Source organism: Pagrus pagrus (assembly GCF_965226575.1).
Source record: "Pagrus pagrus genome assembly, chromosome: 13".
Classification (NCBI taxonomy): domain Eukaryota; kingdom Metazoa; phylum Chordata; class Actinopteri; order Spariformes; family Sparidae; genus Pagrus; species Pagrus pagrus.
This window is the reverse complement of record NC_140197.1, coordinates 15,959,263-15,980,129: the sequence shown is the minus strand read 5'-3', so window position 1 is coordinate 15,980,129 and position 20,867 is coordinate 15,959,263. Positions and strand designations below refer to the sequence as shown.

Sequence of the window (20,867 nt, the reverse complement as noted above, 5' to 3'; positions counted from 1 at the left end):
TCCTCAGGTCAGATTTCATAAGCTTCTGTCTGGAAAAGAAAAGTTCAACTGATGCTACTTACAATTTCAGATATTTATGGCAAATAAAAGGAGAGAAGCAGAGGGAAACCAGAGAAATGAACCAGAGGAATGTGGTGAATTTATGACAGGTTGATGGCAGAGGATGTGGCTGGATTTCTTGTCTTGGTCTGTTCCTTGTCTGTCCTGACATCCTTCCTCCTTGAGGTCAGAGGATCTGTGTGTGTCTCCACCACAGACACAATGAGTCGTTTGATTAAAGCATCATAATTTTACAAAAGAATTGAGTTTCTTCCCATATTCCTTTGTTTGGTCTTCTAAATAAGCCATGTGCCATTAAAAAATCCTCCGACAACCACATTTGGATTGTAAAGAGGGATCTGTTCTGTGATCATCATCATCATGTTGTCTAAAAAGAGAAAACATAGGGATTGTGGAGTTTTCATATAAACACATTAAATGCAAATCAAAGTTAATTGAAGGTTGAAAATGGGCATCCTTGTCTTGCTCCCTCATGTAACTGAAATGTCTGTGATGTTCATCCACTGGTGATGACTTGCAACATCTAGAAGGCAGTGAGCATTGAACCATACACCCAGAAACACAAAGGTCATTTGTTTGCCATGATCTTAGCTTTATGAACGAGGGATATAAGGGTTTGTTTACAAGAAATGATTAATGGTTAATTTTGGTTATAAATAGATTTGTCAGATAATTCACAAGTGAAGACCTTCTTGTTTTCCACTCTGTTGGAGGGACATGAGGCTGACTGATTAGTGCCTCTCGTCCATCTGCACCCATGCTGATGTCATCATTTGAATATCTTTGCTGAGACTCAGGAAACCACTTAATTTGAGGCTTGAAGCCCCATCCAGAGCAGTCTCTGTGGTCACTGGGGACTAGGAGGCGCTTCACTGATGGGTCCGCTACATATTTTGTCAAGAAATGAATAAATGAATGAATCACTGACAGCGACACACCCAGAAATTGTTTTAATATGGGCGGTGACATGGGTCTGAAAGTCTTGGGGCCCGCAAAACTAAAAGCTATAACTTAACATTAAGAATTCTATTAGTACACTGATAAACACTTTTGTTTTTAATCCTATTTGAGTTGAAGTAAAAGTTTGAAGACTTTCTCTGTGCACACAAGAGGCTTATTTCTCTCAAAACTTGATCACAATGTTAAAATGTTAGGGAGTCTTTTTCCTTTTATCCACCTGACAGGTGTGCCTTAGACAAAACTTGACAGAAAATGACATTAACTTAATTTAACTCATTAAACCTGGGAAAGTGTATATAGATTAGTAGATGCAGTGTCTTTGTATTTATGCTAGATGGCAGAGTTGTGCTTATCTAGCGTTTGCTGGTATCAGACGGAGAAGTCTGTTGCACAGATGTAGCAGCTTGACAGGCCAGAGTGATCAGAGCAAGCAGCGAGCAGAAGCACTGAGTAAGATCCAGGTCCCAAAAAAGTACTAAAACACAAGTGAATCAATGCAAAGAGCAGCGGTGCATCACAGACACCAGGTGTGAGGTGTGGTTATGCCAGTAAGAGAAACAGAGTGCACATTTAAATATCTCATATCAGTTAACACAGGTTACCACACAGGGCTCACAGGGCTTCTCATGACTTTGCTTAAGGTTCTAGTTCTCTATTATTAATAGGCTCCAATATGTAAAATCTCTGAATTTACATATTGAGTTGAACATGGGCTGTCGATTCCAGGTGCTGGGGAATGAACATGTATGTCTGCTGTTCCCGATGACAGTTTTATTCAACACATATCCATGTCAGCACCATAAATCCTTCTTAGTGGAAAGCGAGGATATATACCTGTGGTCGCTGCTGTTTCCTGCACTGGGATTAACAACTGATTTTTATTTATGGTGCTTTTTCATATTAGTTTACCAAATAATGTAAAGATCCAATCACATGAAATGAATCAACGTTGTTGCGGAGTGAAGTGCTAGAAGGGACAGACTTTGACAGGTAAAGCTCTCAGCGCAATTAAATGTGTTAAAATGTTGCACTTTTTATTCATTTGTCCTCAGCTTTGTTTATTACTTTTCACAAGTGATAGAGAAAAATTTTATATAAAAATACAGGAGAAAACATTTTTAAATCTCAGAATTAGGTTGTTACTTTGATTGCCGTAATTCCCTCTGCTTAAACAGCCTAAACTTTTTGATAAAACAAGAATATTTCTGTGCTTAGCAACAGACAGACTGTAACTAACTAATGGGCTAATAAGCCTACTAACAAAATTATCAAAGGTCTGGAATGAGGTTTTGCATATAGTCATTGTTATTGATCTGCATTGTGCAGTGAAACCATGGACAGATGACATCCAGCTAATATAAATGAGAGACAAAACTACTGCATCATTAAACAAGACACAGTGGTTGAAAAATGAATGTAAATAGTATGAAAACTTGAGTCTGTGCTGCTGGTTTGCATAAGATTTAATGGTTTCAGTGGTTGTAGATGTTTGAATACAGACAACTTGGCGCCTCGAGAGGAAAAACAGCTGCTCAGAAACTGAAACCTGTGAGACAAAATGCAAAAAAACTGCATCCATCAGCCTGAAAACTAGACAGCTCGCAACTTTGTTTGTCATGATCGACACATTTGACCTTTATCTGTGTGTGGTTCTGTCAGATATGAACAAAAACATCATGCTTTGTGGTTTATAGTTTTGAGTAATATTGCTTTTATCATGACCAAATAAAACAAAAAGCAAATGTTCTTTTCCTGCTGAGACTTGTCTTTACTTTTCTTTATTTTCAGATACAGAAACTATCAACAAGTCAATATGCTCTCCACATTTTCTCTTCAATTTGAATTCAGCATTTTTCATTATAATGTTCTCAACATACATAAATAAAACTTTTTGCATAAAGTTTTTTATTTATCTCCATACACAACATACAGTATGTGGATTCAAGTAAATTCACTTTGATTATAAATGCTAAAAAAAATCAAAGAAAAAGCTCTATAGTCTCAGTATTTCTTTGTATAATGCATTATTTAAAAAATGTAATGTGATTTAAAATATAGAATAAACTATATAAAGGGGTAAACATAAAAAAATTCTTTCAGCAGAAAGTGACACTCTTTGAACTGTCCTCATTATATACAAATTTAGACTAAGGATATCGTATGAGACCAGAATAGACAATTCTGAAGAATAGATAAATAAATTACACCCTGAAGTTAAACTACTTCTTGTTTAAGTGCTACACTTTAATGTAGAGAAACAGAGTTCACAAGAGTCGATGAGTCAAGTTTAACCAATCATGACTCATTCTAAACAGAAGGTTTATTTATTTCAAGAAATAGAAAATATCACATATCACACAAAATACCACTTTTAAAACATACACAATTCAATTTTTATTCACTCTTAAAATCCAACACAAAAAAGATGACAAATTTCACACAATTAAACTCTAATACCTCCCATTTCAATCTCATCCACTAGGGGTCGCCACAGGCTCATTAATCTGAAAGGCACACTTTCAAACTACACTTTTCTTTTTTTTTAAAAAGTGCTCTAAATAACAGCAACCAAAACTGCTGTGTCAAAGAGGAAACACGGAGGAAAAAGTGCACACTGCACTGGACTGTAAGTCATTATCTTATCATGTAGGCTTACTGTAAAATACAGCGAGTAAGACACATTGTTTACAAACCTTATGGGTTATTCTTGCTAGCTAGACTCCAGCTAGCTTGTTCGCCTAATACGTTGTGATTTTAAATGCTAATCACATCTAATATCTAATGAACAGCTTCCCTGCACATGTTGCATTCTGTTGCCAAACTGTAGTTAATACTGTACATATCAGGTCCAGCAGCCAGTTTCAAGTGTAGGTGCTGATGGAGAGCACCTAAAGTGTATTTTTCATTTTAACTAATGATGCTTAGTGGGGACATGTCCTCAGTGTCCTCAGTGTTAATGACACCTCAGCATATGCATCTTAAGTTTTTGGGTTTACCTCTTTACCTCTGTTCTGAATGTTTCTCCTACAGTGAATTTGCACATGTAGTCATTTCCTTAAACCCCACGTCAAGACAGTAATCCTATCAGCTAGTTGTTTATTGTAAGCAATGAGGCAAATGATGACAAACTTTGTTTTTCCATATTTCAATCTTTATTTTTAAATGGAAGAATGAGCACAGTGAAGGAGCATTTGTGAGTTACAATGGCGTTTGAATGTCATAATGTCAAAAATAATGATAGAAATGTTAAAAAATAAACAAAACTTATTACACTTTAAAAGTACTAAGGCCATATGCCATCAAAAATCCTTCCAACAAAGCCACGTTTGGATTATAAAACGGGACCTGTCCTGTGATCATCATCATTTAGTCTGAAAGGAGGAAACAAAGAGAATGTGTCAGGATCTGGAGACAGGTTTGTGTTGTACAAAACATCTTAAGATTCTAGAGAAATGACAACACTAAACATAGCAGAGATATTAAAACCATAGCAGTAATACTTTATTGGAAGATTACTTTAAAATCCCCAAACTACTACTGCTGTTTTGTTTACCTTAATTATAGTAGCAATGACAGCATAGATGATGGCGATGAGGAAAAACAGGAGGAAAGTGAAAGCCATATACCAGCTTTCCACATCCACGTCTTGGTTCACATCAGCCTCTGTGATATCATCAAAGAAATCACAGTGCTCCAAGTTGTCTGTGAAAAAATGAGAAATGTGGTAATAGGTGGTTTACCTTATATTTAATGTGCGAGAAAGACATGGATCAATGAACACACCAGCACCTGCTTTAGTTATATTCAGGGACAGGCTGGTGTTGGCATGTGTCACCCTGCAGGTGAGGACTGCTCCAGGCAACCAGTTGACTTGGGTCAGACGGAGCTGGCTTTGGATGCTGAACTTTCCTTTTGGGCCTTTGTGGGGTTCACTAGTGTTGTAGTCCAACAGTTTTTGGGTGTGATCAAGAAGCCAAGTGATGTTTATGGGTGCAGGGCTGAAGCCAGAGACCAGGCACACAAGTTCACCGGAGCCCTGGAGCAGGGTGGCTGAAGGTTTGCTGTGGGTCACTTCGGCTGTGGAAAATAATCATAAAAGGTACTGAGGAACGAATGAGGAATAAATGAGGAAGTAGTTGCTAGAAATCAAATAGATGGCAAGGAGTTTCTGGAATAACGTTCAAGTCACATGTGACGAATATGTCTTGGAGATTAAAATAAAATTGAGAGCTAATGTTCTGAAGGTGATGTGTTTTTTTTCATTCTGTACATTTGTGCGCACATTACTGATATTGAGAAACACAGACCTGAGAAAAATCCCGATCTGAGTCCTTTAATACTGGGAGTCCAATCCAATACTGTTATTTACTTAAAAAGTTGAGAAGCTTAAATAACTTTGCTGACTTCTGGGGTTAGGGGTTAAGGTTAGCAACCTGTGACTTGCAACTGTGCAAAGACTTTTGTGTTTCTTTCATGTGTGTTAAACATTCATTTTCACAAATCATGCAGAATAAATGTCCAAATAAGCACGGTAAAGACAATAAGGAAATCCAAGGTCAGTCAATGCCCTGTACGTTTCCTTGTACGTCATCGAGGGCAAAAGTACAGAGGACGTACAAGGAAAAATATCTATAGAAAATCGTTTGTCCCTGTTGCCATGAATCATTTAAGCGAAAGAGAGAGGAGAGACAGTGATCCTTAGCATTGGTATCTCTGCTACAGTGTAATGAACAACACCAGGGAACTGCAATGTTATTAAAAATGAATCCTCAGCTCACCGAACACATCCTTTATAGTGCTTTCAAAAGGCGTTGGAGACGACTCGTGTTTGACAACACAAGCATACGTAGAGTCTTTGTCATCAGTTTTGGATGTGTTCAGTCTGCTGCTCATTGAATAAGTGCTGCTCCCTGTGTATTTCCACGCAGGACTGTTGGTGTAGCGAGTTGATGGGAGCGTCTGGCCGTTCTCTTCCCAGTGAACTATGACGTTAGATGGGAAAAATCCAGAAACTAGGCAGGTAAGTGTGAGGACGTCTAATGCAGACAGCTCGGAGGCAGTCGGTTGCATTATCCTCACTGTTGGTGGATACAGGTCTTGAGAAACACAAATGGGAAACAAAGTACATAAAGGTTTAAATTTTGCTTTTTAAAATCTGATCTTTCAGGCAAAATTAGGAAGATTTTCTTTTTTTAATGGTGAGTTTCTGATGCAATGTTGCCTTTTTAAACTATGTTGAACACTACAGATCAGAAACAAGTGTGAAGAATCATTTTTATGTACAACACTACCTCTGCTTTTGCCTATGTGGTCCTCGAAGCCCTGGCTGGAACACCGGTGCTTTCCCTCACAAGACACTTGTTTATATGCGTTCCAATCCTCCGCTGACACATTGAGGAAACTCCTCAAAGTCTGTGTCCCGTTGCTGTGACTCACTGGTGGCCCTGTATGGACATCAGGAGAATATTCTTTCCCACCTACTTTCCAGGTGATGGAGAAATCATTAAGAGAAGGGCCGACCAGAAGACAGGTGACAGTCACTTGACCCTTGTTCTGAAGCTGCTGGAGTGGTGGTTCCTCAACATGTACACTGACTATCTGAGATGATGGTGGAGTCACTGAAAAAGAACATGACAAAAGTAATGATTATGAGAAAAGAATGTCTTGAATGCTCAATGGATGATTCAGATTTTTTGTGAATGTATTTATTCTACACTTGATACATTGACATGACTGTCAATCATGGTTTCATTTTACCTGAGCAGACACTGATGTCCTTTCTGACCTGTTTGTTCAGAGACCTGTCAGACACTTCACACGTGAAGACCTTCCCTGTTTTCCAGTCTGTCTGAGGGATCTGAAGTTGACTGGTTACTGCCACACGTCCATCTGCACCCATGCTGATGTCATTGTTTGAAGAAGATCTTTGCGTTGACTCAGAAAACCATTTAATCTGAGGGTTGAAGCCCCATCCAGAGCAAGAGAGTCTCTGTGGTCCTGACACTTCACTGGGGACTAGAAGGAGCTCCACCGATGGGTCCACTGAATGAGAGATCAATCAGTGCATCAGTGAATCAGTCTATTGAAACAGATCAACAAGGTGTGAAACATTAAAGAGAGAAAAAAATATTAGCTTGTCTCACCAAAAATCTTGCCTGTGGAGATTGACTGAAAGTTGCTGGAGAAGCCTTGATTCACTGTGCAGGTGAAACTTGTGTCTTTCTTCCAGTGTTTTGGAGGGACAGTGAAGCGTCTACTGATTGAATGGAGGCCTGAGGCTTGAGGAAGATCAACATACAGTTTTTCAGAGATGTCAGCACTGTTGGCTTGAAAGGTCACATACAGATCAGTGGAGGAGAGTTGTGTGACGTCACACTCCAGCACAGCACTGTTTCCCTTCAGCAAATCTGGTAGAGATCTCCTGATCTCCACTGATGGAGCTGTGGCTGGAGGCTCTGGATGATGGAGAGAGAAAACAAAGCAGAATGTATTCTTTTAGGTTCTTTGCTGTCATGACACGTCTGATTTTCATGTTGTATACTTGTCTTACCTGCAACACTTATGGTCTTCTCAGCTAATGAGAAGCAGGCATGTTCTGCTCTGCATGTTATGTGCTTCAGTTGTTTCCACTGGCTGGAGGAAACTCTCACATTACTGAACACATGAGTCGTGTTTTTGTTCGGTTCCACTGTGTTACTCTGTAAGACTGTCCCATCTGTCAGCCAAGTCACCTTGGCATCAAAACCAGTGCTGACCAAACATGTTGCTTGCACCCCAGATGTTGACATCATGACTGTCTTGAAGCTGGGAATCTCCACATGAATGGAAGGAGGGACGCTTGAACAAGCTGAGAGTTGAAAATACACAGAAGAAGAATCTTGAAGCAAGACAAAATCATGAGTCAACTATTTATTGGTGAAGTAAGAATTGTTCCACATCATAAGACCATTTTGATATTATGTTCAAAACCTACAAAATTTTGTATTTTTAATAATATTGAAAGAAATGACTGTAATTTAAAAAAAGGTCACTTACAATTACATAGCATAGCATTTTAGCCTTTTACAACTTTATGTAATGGAGGCCTGTGCAGCCTCTTTGAGTCTCAGCATGTCTGGCTGAACGTGGTGTACGTTACTGGTCTCAGAACCAGACAAATCCTCATGCTCATGTGTAATTTGCTGTGAGATACATCTGTCCACATTCCCATTTAGACAGGTTTGTGACGGGCCAATCACAGCCGTAAACTAATATGAGGTTTGTTAGAGAGGACGACTGAAAGGAGTGTCCCCGGTCCAGATTTTGGTCTGCACTAGTTGGTTAACAGATAATTCACATCCTCATGAAGAGTGGGACAAAGATCAATGAATATTAGATTTTTGTCCACCAGGTGGCAAGAAACACACCTCCAAATAGATGCTAATGTTACTTTGTTTCTGCTCAGTGGTACAGGGTGATATTGTTTTGCCATCACGTTAGCTTATCAATGCTGTAAGCAGATACAAGGTGGTGGTTGTGCATGTACCAGCTTCTTTGGATTATTTTCATGTACCGTATTTCACATAAATTGATTAATGGGGCATTAGATTTAAACAGAATTAATTCTATGATGGTTGTATAATTCTGAGTAGAGGTTTGGATGGATTTGTTGTTCTCCTTATGTTTGAATTTACCTGAGCAGAGGCTGATGTCCTTTCTGACCTGTTTGTTCAGAGACCTGTCAGACACTTCACACGTGAAGACCTTCCCTGTTTTCCAGTCTGTCTGAGAGATCTGAAGTTGACTGGTTACTGCCACACGTCCATCTGCACCCATGCTGATGTCATTGTTTGAAGAAGAGCTTTGCGTTGACTCAGAAAACCATTTAATCTGAGGGTTGAAGCCCCATCCAGAGCATGAGAGTCTCTGTGGTCCTGACACTTCACTGGGGACTAGAAGGAGCTGCACTGATGGGTCCACTGAATGAGAGATCAATCAGTGCATCAGTGAATCAGTCTATTTAAACAGATCAACAAGGTGTGAAACATTAAAGAGAGAAAAAAATATTAGCTTGTCTCACCAAAAATCTTGCCTGTGGAGTTTGACTGAAAGTTGCTGGAGAAGCCTTGATTCACTGTGCAGGTGAAACTTGTGTCTTTCTTCCAGTGTTTTGGAGGCACAGTGAAGCGTCTACTGATTGAATGGAGGCCTGAGGCTTGAGGAAGATCAACATACAGTTTTTCAGAGATGTCAGCACTGTTGGCTTGAAAGGTCACATACAGATCAGTGGAGGAGAGTTGTGTGACGTCACACTCCAGCACAGCACTGTTTCCCTTCAGCAAATCTGGTAGAGATCTCCTGATCTCCACTGATGGAGCTGTGGCTGCAGGCTCTGGATGATGGAGAGAGAAAACAAAGCAGAATGTATTCTTTTAGGTTCTTTGCTGTCACGACACGTCTGATTTTCATGTTGTATAGTTGTCTTACCTGCAACACTTATGGTCTTCTCAGCTAATGAGAAGCAGGCATGTTCTGCTCTGCATGTTATGTGCTTCAGTTGTTTCCACTGGCTGGAGGAAACTCTCACATTACTGAACACATGAGTCGTGTTTTTGTTCGGTTCCACTGTGTTACTCTGTAAGACTGTCCCATCTGTCAGCCAGGTCACCTTGGCATCAAAACCAGTGCTGACCAAACATGTTGCTTGCACCTCAGATGTTGACATCATGGCTGTCTTGAAGCTGGGAATCTCCACATGAATGGAAGGAGGGACGCTTGAACAAGCTGAGAGTTGAAAATACACAGAAGAAGAATCATGAAGCAAGACAAAATCATGAGTCAACTACTTATTGGTGAAGTAAGAATTGTTCCACATCATAAGCTCATTTTGATATTATGTTCAAAACCTACAAAATTTTGTATTTTGAATAATATTGAAAGAAATGACTGTAATTTAAAAAAAGGTCCCTTACAATAACATAGCATAGCATTTTAGCCTTTTACAACTTTATGTAATGGAGGCCTGTGCAGCCTCTTTGAGTCTCAGCATGTCTGGCTGAACGTGGTGTACGTTACAGAACCAAACGAATAATCGCGCTCATGTGTAATTTGCTGTGAGATACATCTGTCCACATTCCCATTTAGACAGGTTTGTGACGGGCCAATCACAGCCATTATCTAATATGAGGTTTGTTAGAGAGGACGACTGAAAGGAGCGCCCTCGGTCCAGATTTTGGTCTGCACTAGTTGATTATCAGATAATTCTCATCCTCATGAAGAGTGGGACAAAGATCAATGAATATTAGATTTTTGTCCACCAGGTGGCAAGAAACACACCTCCAAATAGATGCTAATGTTACTTTGTTTCTGCTCAGTGGTACAGGGTGATATTTTTTGCCATCACGTTAGCTTATCAATGCTGTAAGCAGATACAAGGTGGTGGTTGTGCATCTACCAGCTTCTTTGGATTATTTTCATGTACCGTATTTCACATAAATTGATTAATGGGGCATTAGATTTAAACAGAATTAATTCTATGATGGTTGTTTAATTCTGAGTAGAGGTTTGGACGGATTTGTTGTTCTCCTTATGTTTGAATTTACCTGAGCAGAGGCTGATGTCCTTTCTGACCTGTTTGTTCAGAGACCTGTCAGACACTTCACACGTGAAGACCTTCCCTGTTTTCCACTCTGTCTGAGGGATCTGAAGTTGACTGGTTACTGCCACACGTCCATCTGCACCCATGCTGATGTCATTGTTTGAAGAAGATCTTTGCGTTGACTCAGAAAACCATTTAATCTGAGGGTTGAAGCCCCATCCAGAGCATGAGAGTCTCTGTGGTCCTGACACTTCACTGGGGACTAGAAGGAGCTGCACTGATGGGTCCACTGAATGAGAGATCAATCAGTGCATCAGTGAATCAGTCTATTTAAACAGATCAACAAGGTGTGAAACATTAAAGAGAGAAAAAAATATTAGCTTGTCTCACCAAAAATCTTGCCTGTGGAGTTTGACTGAAAGTTGCTGGAGAAGCCTTGATTCACTGTGCAGGTGAACCTTGTGTCTTTCTTCCAGTGTTTTGGAGGGACAGTGAAGCGTCTACTGATTGAATGGAGGCCTGAGGCTTGAGGAAGATCAACATACAGTTTTTCAGAGATGTCAGCACTGTTGGCTTGAAAGGTCACATACAGATCAGTGGAGGAGAGTTGTGTGACGTCACACTCCAGCACAGCACTGTTTCCCTTCAGCAAATCTGGTAGAGATCTCCTGATCTCCACTGATGGAGCTGTGGCTGCAGGCTCTGGATGATGGAGAGAGAAAACAAAGCAGAATGTATTCTTTTAGGTTCTTTGCTGTCACGACACGTCTGATTTACATGTTGTATAGTTGCCTTACCTGCAACACTTATGGTCTTCTCAGCTAATGAGAAGCAGGCATGTTCTGCTCTGCATGTTATGTGCTTCAGTTGTTTCCACTGGCTGGAGGAAACTCTCACATTACTGAACACATGAGTCGTGTTTTTGTTCGGTTCCACTGTGTTACTCTGTAAGACTGTCCCATCTGTCAGCCAGGTCACCTTGGCATCAAAACCAGTGCTGACCAAACATGTTGCTTGCACCCCAGATGTTGACATCATGACTGTCTTGAAGCTGGGAATCTCCACATGAATGGAAGGAAGGACGCTTGAACAAGCTGAGAGTTGAAAATACACAGAAGAAGAATCTTGAAGCAAGACAAAATCATGAGTCAACTATTTATTGGTGAAGTAAGAATTGTTCCACATCATAAGACCATTTTGATATTATGTTCAAAACCTACAAAATTTTGTATTTTGAATAATATTGAAAGAAATGACTGTAATTTAAAGAAAGGTCACTTACAATAACATAGCATAGCATTTTAGCCTTTTACAACTTTATGTAATGGAGGCCTGAGCAGCCTCTTTGAGTCTCAGCATGTCTGGCTGAACGTGGTGTACAGTATGTTACTCGTCTCAGAACCAGACGAATCCTCACGCTCATGTGTAATTTGCTGTGAGATACATCTGTCCACATTCCCATTTAGACAGGTTTGTGACGGGCCAATCACAGCCGTAAACTAATATGAGGTTTGTTAGAGAGGACGACTGAAAGGAGTGTCCCCGGTCCAGATTTTGGTCTGCACTAGTTGGTTAACAGATAATTCACATCCTCATGAAGTGTGGGACAAAGATCAATGAATATTAGATTTTTGTCCACCAGGTGGCAAGAAACACACCTCCAAATAGATGCTAATGTTACTTTGTTTCTGCTCAGTGGTACAGGGTGATATTGTTTTGCCATCACGTTAGCTTATCAATGCTGTAAGCAGATACAAGGTGGTGGTTGTGCATGTACCAGCTTCTTTGGATTATTTTCATGTACCGTATTTCACATAAATTGATTAATGGGGCATTAGATTTAAACAGAATTAATTCTATGATGGTTGTATAATTCTGAGTAGAGGTTTGGATGGATTTGTTGTTCTCCTTATGTTTGAATTTACCTGAGCAGAGGCTGATGTCCTTTCTGACCTGTTTGTTCAGAGACCTGTCAGACACTTCACACGTGAAGACCTTCCCTGTTTTCCACTCTGTCTGAGAGATCTGAAGTTGACTGGTTACTGCCACACGTCCATCTGCACCCATGCTGATGTCATTGTTTGAAGAAGATCTTTGCTTTGACTCAGAAAACCATTTAATCTGAGGGTTGAAGCCCCATCCAGAGCATGAGAGTCTCTGTGGTCCTGACACTTCACTGGGGACTAGAAGGAGCTGCACTGATGGGTCCACTGAATGAGAGATCAATCAGTGCATCAGTGAATCAGTCTATTTGAACAGATCAACAAGGTGTGAAACATTAAAGAGAGAAAAAAAATATTAGCTTGTCTCACCAAAAATCTTGCCTGTGGAGTTTGACTGAAAGTTGCTGGAGAAGCCTTGATTCACTGTGCAGGTGAAACTTGTGTCTTTCTTCCAGTGTTTTGGAGGCACAGTGAAGCGTCTACTGATTGAATGGAGGCCTGAGGCTTGAGGAAGATCAACATACAGTTTTTCAGAGATGTCAGCACTGTTTGCTTGAAAGGTCACATACAGATCAGTGGAGGAGAGTTGTGTGACGTCACACTCCAGCACAGCACTGTTTCCCTTCAGCAAATCTGGTAGAGATCTCCTGATCTCCACTGATGGAGCTGTGGCTGCAGGCTCTGGATGATGGAGAGAGAAAACAAAGCAGAATGTATTCTTTTAGGTTCTTTGCTGTCACGACACGTCTGATTTTCATGTTGTATAGTTGCCTTACCTGCAACACTTATGGTCTTCTCAGCTAATGAGAAGCAGGCATGTTCTGCTCTGCATGTTATGTGCTTCAGTTGTTTCCACTGGCTGGAGGAAACTCTCACATTACTGAACACATGAGTCGTGTTTTTGTTCTGGCTCACTGTGTTACTCTGTGAGACTGTCCCATCTGTCAGCCAGGTCACCTTGGCATCAAAACCAGTGCTGACCAAACATGTTGCTTGCACATCAGATGTTGACATCATGACTGTCTTGAAGCTGGGAATCTCCACATGAATGGAAGGAGGGACGCTTGAACAAGCTGAGAGTTGAAAATACACAGAAGAAGAATCATGAAGCAAGACAAAATCATGAGTCAACTACTTATTGGTGAAGTAAGAATTGTTCCACATCATAAGCTCATTTTGATATTATGTTCAAAACCTACAAAATTTTGTATTTTGAATAATATTGAAAGAAATGACTGTAATTTAAAAAAAGGTCACTTACAATAACATAGCATAGCATTTTAGCCTTTTACAACTTTATGTAATGGAGGCCTGTGCAGCCTCTTTGAGTCTCAGCATGTCTGGCTGAACGTGGTGTACAGTATGTTACTCGTCTCAGAACCAAACGAATCCTCATGCTCATGTGTAATTTGCTGTGAGATACATCTGTCCACATTCCCATTTAGACAGGTTTGTGACGGGCCAATCACAGCCGTAAACTAATATGAGGTTTGTTAGAGAGGACGACTGAAAGGAGCGTCCCCGGTCCAGATTTTGGTCTGCACTAGTTGGTTGACAGATAATTCTCATCCTCATGAAGAGTGGGACAAAGATCAAATTCAAATCAAATCAAATTTTTTTTGTATAGCCCAAATTCACAAATCACAGTTTGTCTCAGAGGGCTTTACAATCTGTACAGAGACGACACCCTCTGTCCTCCGACCCTCGATTCGAGTGAGGAAAAACTTGCCCCAAAAAAAGGCCCTTTTAACAGGGAAAAAAAAATGCGGAAGAAACCTCAGGGAGAGCCACAGAGGAGGGATCCCTCTCCCAGGACGGACAGACGTGCAATAGATGTCGCATGTACAGAGCAGATCAACGAGATCACAATGTATTCAATTATAAGCGAATCAATGAATATTAGATTTTTGTCCACCAGGTGGCAAGAAACACACCTCCAAATAGATGCTAATGTTACTTTGTTTCTGCTCAGTGGTACAGGGTGGTATTGTTTTGCCATCACATTAGCTTATCAATGCTGTAAGCAGATACAAGGTGGTGGTTGTGCATGTACCAGCTTCGTTTGATTATTTTCATGTACTGTATTTCACATAGATTGATTAATGGGGCATTAGATTTAAACAGAATTAATTATATGATGGTTGTATAATTCTGAGTAGAGGTTTGGATGGATTTGTTGTTCTCCTTATGTTTGAATTTACCTGAGCAGAGGCTGATGTCCTTTCTGACCTGTTTGTTCAGAGACCTGTCAGACACTTCACACGTGAAGACCTTCCCTGTTTTCCACTCGGTCTGAGAGATCTGAAGTTGACTGGTTACTGCCACACGTCCATCTGCACCCATGCTGATGTCATTGTTTGAAGAAGAGCTTTGCGTTGACTCAGAAAACCATTTAATCTGAGGGTTGAAGCCCCATCCAGAGCAAGAGAGTCTCTGTGGTCCTGACACTTCACTGGGGACTAGAAGGAGCTGCACCGATGGGTCCACTGAATATTATGCCAACAAATGAATAAATTAATGAATCACTGAATCAGTCAATGTATCAATTAATTTAAATAAAAAAAGGACTTTACAACTTTACAAATCAACATTTTTTAAAGAAACAGTGAAAACTCTCACCAAAAAAATTCCCAGTGGAAGTCGATGTGAATGTGCGATTGTAGCCTTGATTCACTTTGCAGGTGAAACTTGTGTCATTATTCCAGTAGTGTGAAAGGACAGTGAAGCGTCTACTGATTGAATGGAGGCCTGGGGTTTCAGGAAGGTCAACATACAGTTTGTCAGAAATGTCGAAATTGTCTGCTTGAAACGTGATGTACAGATCAGTGGAGGAGAGTTGTGTGACGTCACACTCCAGCACAGCACTGTTTCCCTTCAGCAGATCTGGTAGAGATCTCCTGATCTCCACTGATGGAGCTGTGGCTGCAGGCTCTGGATGATGGAGAGAGAAAACAAAGCAGAATATTTTATTTTGAGTCCATCACTTCCATAGCACTCTTTTTACCATTTTACAATAAGGTAAACAAAAATGTTGTTAGGAGTGAGTAAAGAATGAATCAGGAACGACTTGGTTGTTAATTAATCATTGACGGGTCCTTCCTGAGTAACTGTGACTCAATGTCTATGTTGTTGATAATGATGAGTTACTGAAGAACAGACTTGGAGAAACTATGTTTTTTGAGTCATTTGATAATCGTGAATGAACAGCATTAGCTCTTTTTTTTACCTGAAAAATGTATGGATTTCTCAGCGGATGACAGGCAGCGATGTTCTGCTTTACATTTTACAAGCCTCAGTTGTTTCCACTGACTTGTGGAAACTGTCAGAGTGCCTATTAAATCAGCCCCATTTCTGGTCTGCTTGACTTTGTTACTGGATGGAGGTCTCCCATCCATCAGCCAGGTCACCTCGGCGTTAAACACGGTGCGGACTGAACATGATGCCATCACCTCAGATGTTGCCTTCATTACTGTCATGAAGCTGGGAATCTCAATATGAATGGACGGATGGGTGTGTGTATGGACTATAAAAATAAATACATACATTAAAAACACATAAATAAAATATTCATAATATATTAACAATTTTCATATTGCGCTATGAGACAGTAGCTCTACATACTCACTTTGACAAATACTTATTGTTTTTGTAAAATCCTCGTTGTTGTGAGTGGCCTTGCAAGTAAAACTTGAGCCAGCTTCCCACTCTCTCATATTCGGCCCAATCTCACTGCTCAGACTGAAGGTTTTCTCCGTCCTCTCCACACTCTGCAGCTTCCTCTGGATTTGCCCAATGTTAAGAGGTCGGTTGTCCCGTTGCCAATTCACACTGAGTTTTTCTGGGAAGAAGTCACTTAGGGTGCAGATGAGTCTGACTCGGGAGGTCCGAAATTCTCCGTCCCAGACAGGGTGTAATGTGATGTTTGGAGAGACAACCCGCGGTACTGAGATAGAGAAGAGATTTTGTTTTTAACTCGCATTCATTCTAAACTTTGTCAGTGATTTGTATATATGAGTTGCTTTCATCTCTTACCTTCACGTTTCTGTCAATTAACCAGCTGTGTTGTCTCAATGCTAAGTGTAAAGTCTTTGTATTTAGGCTAGATGGCAGAGTTGTGGTTTAACAGATTCTGGTGGAGTTAGATGGAGAAGTCTGTTGCACAGATGTTGCAGCGTGACAGGCCAGAGTGATCAGAGCGAGCAGCGAGCGGAAGCATTGAGTAACACTCAGGTCCCAAAAAAGGACCAAAACACAGAAGTGAAACAATGCAAAGAGCAACGGTGCATCACAGACACCAGGTGTGAGGTGTGGTTATGCCAGTTAGAGAAACAGAGTGCACATTTAAATATCTCATATCAGTTAACACAAGTTCACAGGGCTTCTCATGACTTTGCTTAAGGTTTTAGTTCTAGTTCTCTAATATTAATAGACTCGACAACTAACCAACTGTAAAATCTTTGAATTTACATATTGAGTTGAACATGGGCTGTTGATTCCAGGTGCTGGGGAGGTGATGAACAGCAACATATTACATGATATATAATAAAATAACATTAAAAATGGTTTGAAAGTATTTCAAGATTATAAAGATTTACTATAATGAGCATAATGTTATTTAATTTGAAGGTGAAACTATAGACAGTGTGAACAATTTCAAAATAATGGACAAGAGAAAGAAGTTTGAGTTGCAACATAAGTGGTTATCTTCATTACAACATTTATTTTCAAAAAGATACAAAGCTCTTGTAATTAAAATGAAAAAAGACAATTGCGATTACTTACATGATACTATGAGTTTTAAAGCAAAAATGTGTGAAAAATGCCTTTTCTTTTACAGAAAGTTCACCTTGTTTCATTTAATCTGGAAAGACAGAAAAAAAAACATAAAAAAGTGATTAGTAATATGCAACAAAATGATCACATTTCTACATTTCTACAGCTAAAGCAGTACATTGCTGCATCATGAAAAATAATCCTGGAAAATAAAACTGGAATGAAAAATATTTATTTTGGATTTAGGAGGTCTGCTCTTTTTAAATTTAGATTAACCTTATCATTGTCAAGTGAGACAATGGAGCATGCATGTAATCTTCTGATGATTGTAAAATAAATACATCAATATATGGCATGAATAAAATGCTCCTGTTGTAGTTTGCTAAATTTAAATGAATCAACTTGTGAGAAAAAAACAACAACATTTTGGGATTATATTAAACACAAAATAACAGCAAAATAAAATGTAATTTAGTCATAGCCATACAATTTGATATGATTATTGTTCAGACTCAAAATGTTAAATATTTGTTAAGACATAACTAAAGCATACCAGAGTTGATTTGTCACCTCACCCCTCTCTAACCCTACCTAGTTTGAATTCATAAAATAGTTTTGTCTTTCTCTGCGCGCTGTGAATCACTCCAACATATAAACTCATCATTACCTTGAAAGCAGTGGTTCCAATGGTGAACAGCAGAGTGATGAGGAAGAGAAGGATGAAGGTGACAGCCGTGTCTCCCATGTTATCTTCCTCTGCCTCCATCGCACCGTTCCACTGGCTGTGAATTACAAGCTCGCACCCTGGATGTAGTGTACAGTAATTAATCAGTTAGTATTTGGGACAGAAATCTGTAGATTTGAACGATAGCTCAGGAACAACCAAATTCGATTCATTTCCTTTAGTCTGGCAATATATTATAGATATAAATCATAACCTCGCAGGCCAGGGTGGATTTAATCAGTGAATCAGTTAGTTAGTCAGTCAATCCAAGTATGAAATATATATATTTATATATATATATATATATATATATACACACATATATATATAGAGAGAGAGATATATATATATATAAAGAGATAGATATATATATACATATATATGCATATATATATTACATGTTGTTATGAATGTACCATAAGGCCTAATAGTTTGACAGTTAAATCTAAAAAAGCTGTTCCTACAATGATCCTGAATTGCTTTGGAGAGACCCCATTACTGATGTGGCATGCATGACTTGGCTTGTTGATTCATGTATTCATCATTTGACAAAGAGACCACAGAATTGGACTTTAAACGATAATCTGTTTTGTGTTGAGGGGTGCAAGACCCAGTAGAGTACACACATACACAAAGACAAGTCACACAAACATTGTTAAAGCACCATGTACAAATTAAAATGAACAAATATGATTTAATTTTTGTCTAAAGTTAGTGTGGTGGTGCATTACTCTAGAGAAAGTCAGTCTGACATACTGTCACTGTTTTAAAGCTCACTCAGGCTGATATCTACACCTGACTTGTGTTGCATTAGGACAGCACTGTGACAGTACACTCACAAATAACATGTAGCTCACAATAATGGTCCAATAAAGACATGAAGTACATGCGACGTACAAAAACAGAGTTGCAAAGAACATTTTTTATTTTGATTTTCAATCTGCATTAAAAAGACAAACACAATGTCGCATCACAAGCAACAAACATTTAAACAACAAACAGCAGAAGACACAGCGACACAAAATGACATCTACTGGGCCTTGCACGTATCAGGGACGTTCATGTTGAGGTTGACCAGGTTGGTGTTTCCAAATGTTCTGTACCCAATGGACCTGACAATAGCTCTAGTTGTGTTAGCCACGGACTCGTGGTAAACTACACAGCTATACACCTTGTCATTCTGTTTCCACTGCTCGAGGCTGACCGTTAACTGGCCGTATGCAGAATAGGATCCACTGTTTTCTATTGGGTTTGTGGTGTGGACTGATTTGTCTGAGTCTGCAGCGTCGTCATCAACAAGCCAAGACACGTAAACCTCTTTAGGGGAGAAGTCTTTCACAAAGCAAGTCAGGGTCACCGTTTCTTTTCTAGTATGCTCTACCGGAGGCATCATAAACACTGAAGGACGTTGAAGTTTTCCTCCTGCAAGCATGAGAGAACAATCAGGCCGGCTTCCACACACACAACAGCAATAACACTCGTTAATGTGTGTGAAGGCACGACAAGAGGAAGTAAATTAAGGCTTTTAGTGGACAAAGAGAATAGTTTTCTTACCAAAAGTCCTTTCATAGACTTCCTTCAGTGGGTCAATATTCTCTGAATGTGTAACAACGCAGGTGCGCTTTATCCCCTGGCTCCATTCATCGTATGAGATGTCAATTGAAATGCTGTATGTTTTTTTATTTCCTTTAACCTGGGTCATTCCGGTACCAAGTAGGTCTTTTCCTTGCTCGTTTTCGAATTTCATCTCCGTAATAGATTCCTTGTTTTGCTTGGCTTGACACTCTAGCTTCCCCTTTCTGTTTAAAAACATGTCCTCCATTTTTGGGCCATTGATTGTTATTTCCACATCTGCTTCAGGACATTCACTAACGGCTGAGTGAAGAATAAACGTACAAATATTAAACAGAAATGGCCAAAAAACAATAGGAATTGAATTTTACAAACTATTTTTAAAGAAAAATTTACTCACGTTGGATGGATACTTCCTTGTTGTGGGTCACAGATGAATTCACGAATACTGGGTTGTTTTCACCTTTCCCCTCAAACAGACATGTAAACTTAGTATCCGGGGGCAACTCACTGGACTCTACCAAGAGAAAACTTGCTGCACTATACACTTTCGTTCCATTCTCCAGCTCTCTTTCCTTAGACGGTGTCACAATCTCGTCTATTTTGTTGGTGATGTCTTCATCATTTTTCAGCCATTTGAATTTGTAACTTTTTGGTGAAAAATCTTTGGCAAAGCAGGAGAAGGATGCCTGGTTTTCCTCATCAGAGGAGGCCAACACGCTGAGAGTTGGCGACATATTAATGTCCACTGAAAAACAAACACAGATGAAAATATGTATGCGGAAGCAGGGAATAATACATATATATGCAGAAGCAGAGGTGAACAATGTGCTACAGTGTTCATGTGATTTTCATTTACTATAGACCTACAATATCACTGAGTTTATGACTTTTCTCTACTTCTTTATGTCATGCGACTTGCACTCACACATATGCCTAATGATTATGCTCCTTGAATTAAAAAATAAAACACTTTGTGGAGTCATCAAGTCATCTCCATGCCATGTATTTGTTCTGCTCAGTCACTGAACCAGGTGCATTCACTAATTAGCTCACCTTCCTGGCTGAAGAGCTGTGCTGATTGGACTCAGCTGATTTAGTGCATGAGCAGAACAAATACATGGCATGGAGATGACTTGATGACTCCACAATTCCCACCTCTGCTTCTCACATAAGATTTACATAGTAAAAAACTGACATAATTGAACAGCTGATCATTAACGCTTGCTTCTGCATGTACATTGATTGCTTGGGGCAA

At 39.7% G+C, this 20,867-nt stretch overlaps 2 protein-coding genes across 13 annotated transcripts in view; both read right to left on the bottom strand.

Moving 5' to 3' along the window:
• Positions 1-4,211: 4,211 nt before the first annotated feature.
• On the bottom strand, positions 4,212-16,887 carry LOC311267351 (uncharacterized protein). The gene is made up of 20 exons (XM_084370404.1): positions 16,166-16,887; positions 15,767-16,063; positions 15,160-15,471; positions 14,742-15,026; positions 13,317-13,613; positions 12,910-13,221; positions 12,523-12,807; positions 11,395-11,691; positions 10,988-11,299; positions 10,602-10,886; positions 9,487-9,783; positions 9,080-9,391; positions 8,694-8,978; positions 7,571-7,867; positions 7,164-7,475; positions 6,778-7,062; positions 6,312-6,638; positions 5,799-6,116; positions 4,574-5,097; positions 4,212-4,391 (listed from the first exon to the last, which is right to left on the bottom strand). Exons 1-19 carry the CDS (start codon positions 16,251-16,253, stop codon positions 4,757-4,759), a joined length of 5,544 nt encoding a protein of 1,847 aa, XP_084226530.1. The 5' UTR covers positions 16,254-16,887; the 3' UTR covers positions 4,212-4,391; positions 4,574-4,756.
• Positions 16,888-17,271: 384 nt separating this feature from the next.
• Positions 17,272-20,867, bottom strand: part of LOC311268272 (uncharacterized protein) — a 39,258-nt gene continuing 35,662 nt past the window's right edge. For 11 of the 12 annotated variants that reach the window (XM_084371814.1, XM_084371822.1, XM_084371821.1 and 8 more), the window contains exons 8-10: positions 20,010-20,357; positions 19,592-19,912; positions 18,940-19,459 (exon numbers count right to left, since the gene is read on the bottom strand). In XM_084371814.1, the coding sequence (XP_084227940.1) occupies positions 19,068-19,459; positions 19,592-19,912; positions 20,010-20,357 (1,061 nt within the window). In that variant the 3' untranslated portion in view covers positions 18,940-19,067. Of the gene's footprint in view, positions 17,402-17,980; positions 18,118-18,939; positions 19,460-19,591; positions 19,913-20,009; positions 20,358-20,867 lie in introns of those variants that run through there. The other variant, XM_084371815.1, reaches the window with a different exon arrangement.

Bases quoted from the DNA above. Each gene is read 5' to 3' on its own strand.
- LOC311267351 (XM_084370404.1), bottom strand. From the start codon at position 16,253: ATGAGAGAGTGGGAAGCTGGCTCAAGTTTTACTTGCAAGGCCACTCAC. The intron at 10,887-10,987 runs GTGAGACAAGCT...TCTCTCATTCAG, and splicing joins CTCCACAGGCAAGATTTTTG to TGGACCCATCAGTGCAGCTC. The intron at 5,098-5,798 runs GTGAGCTGAGGA...TATTTTCCACAG, and splicing joins CACTATAAAGGATGTGTTCG to CCGAAGTGACCCACAGCAAA.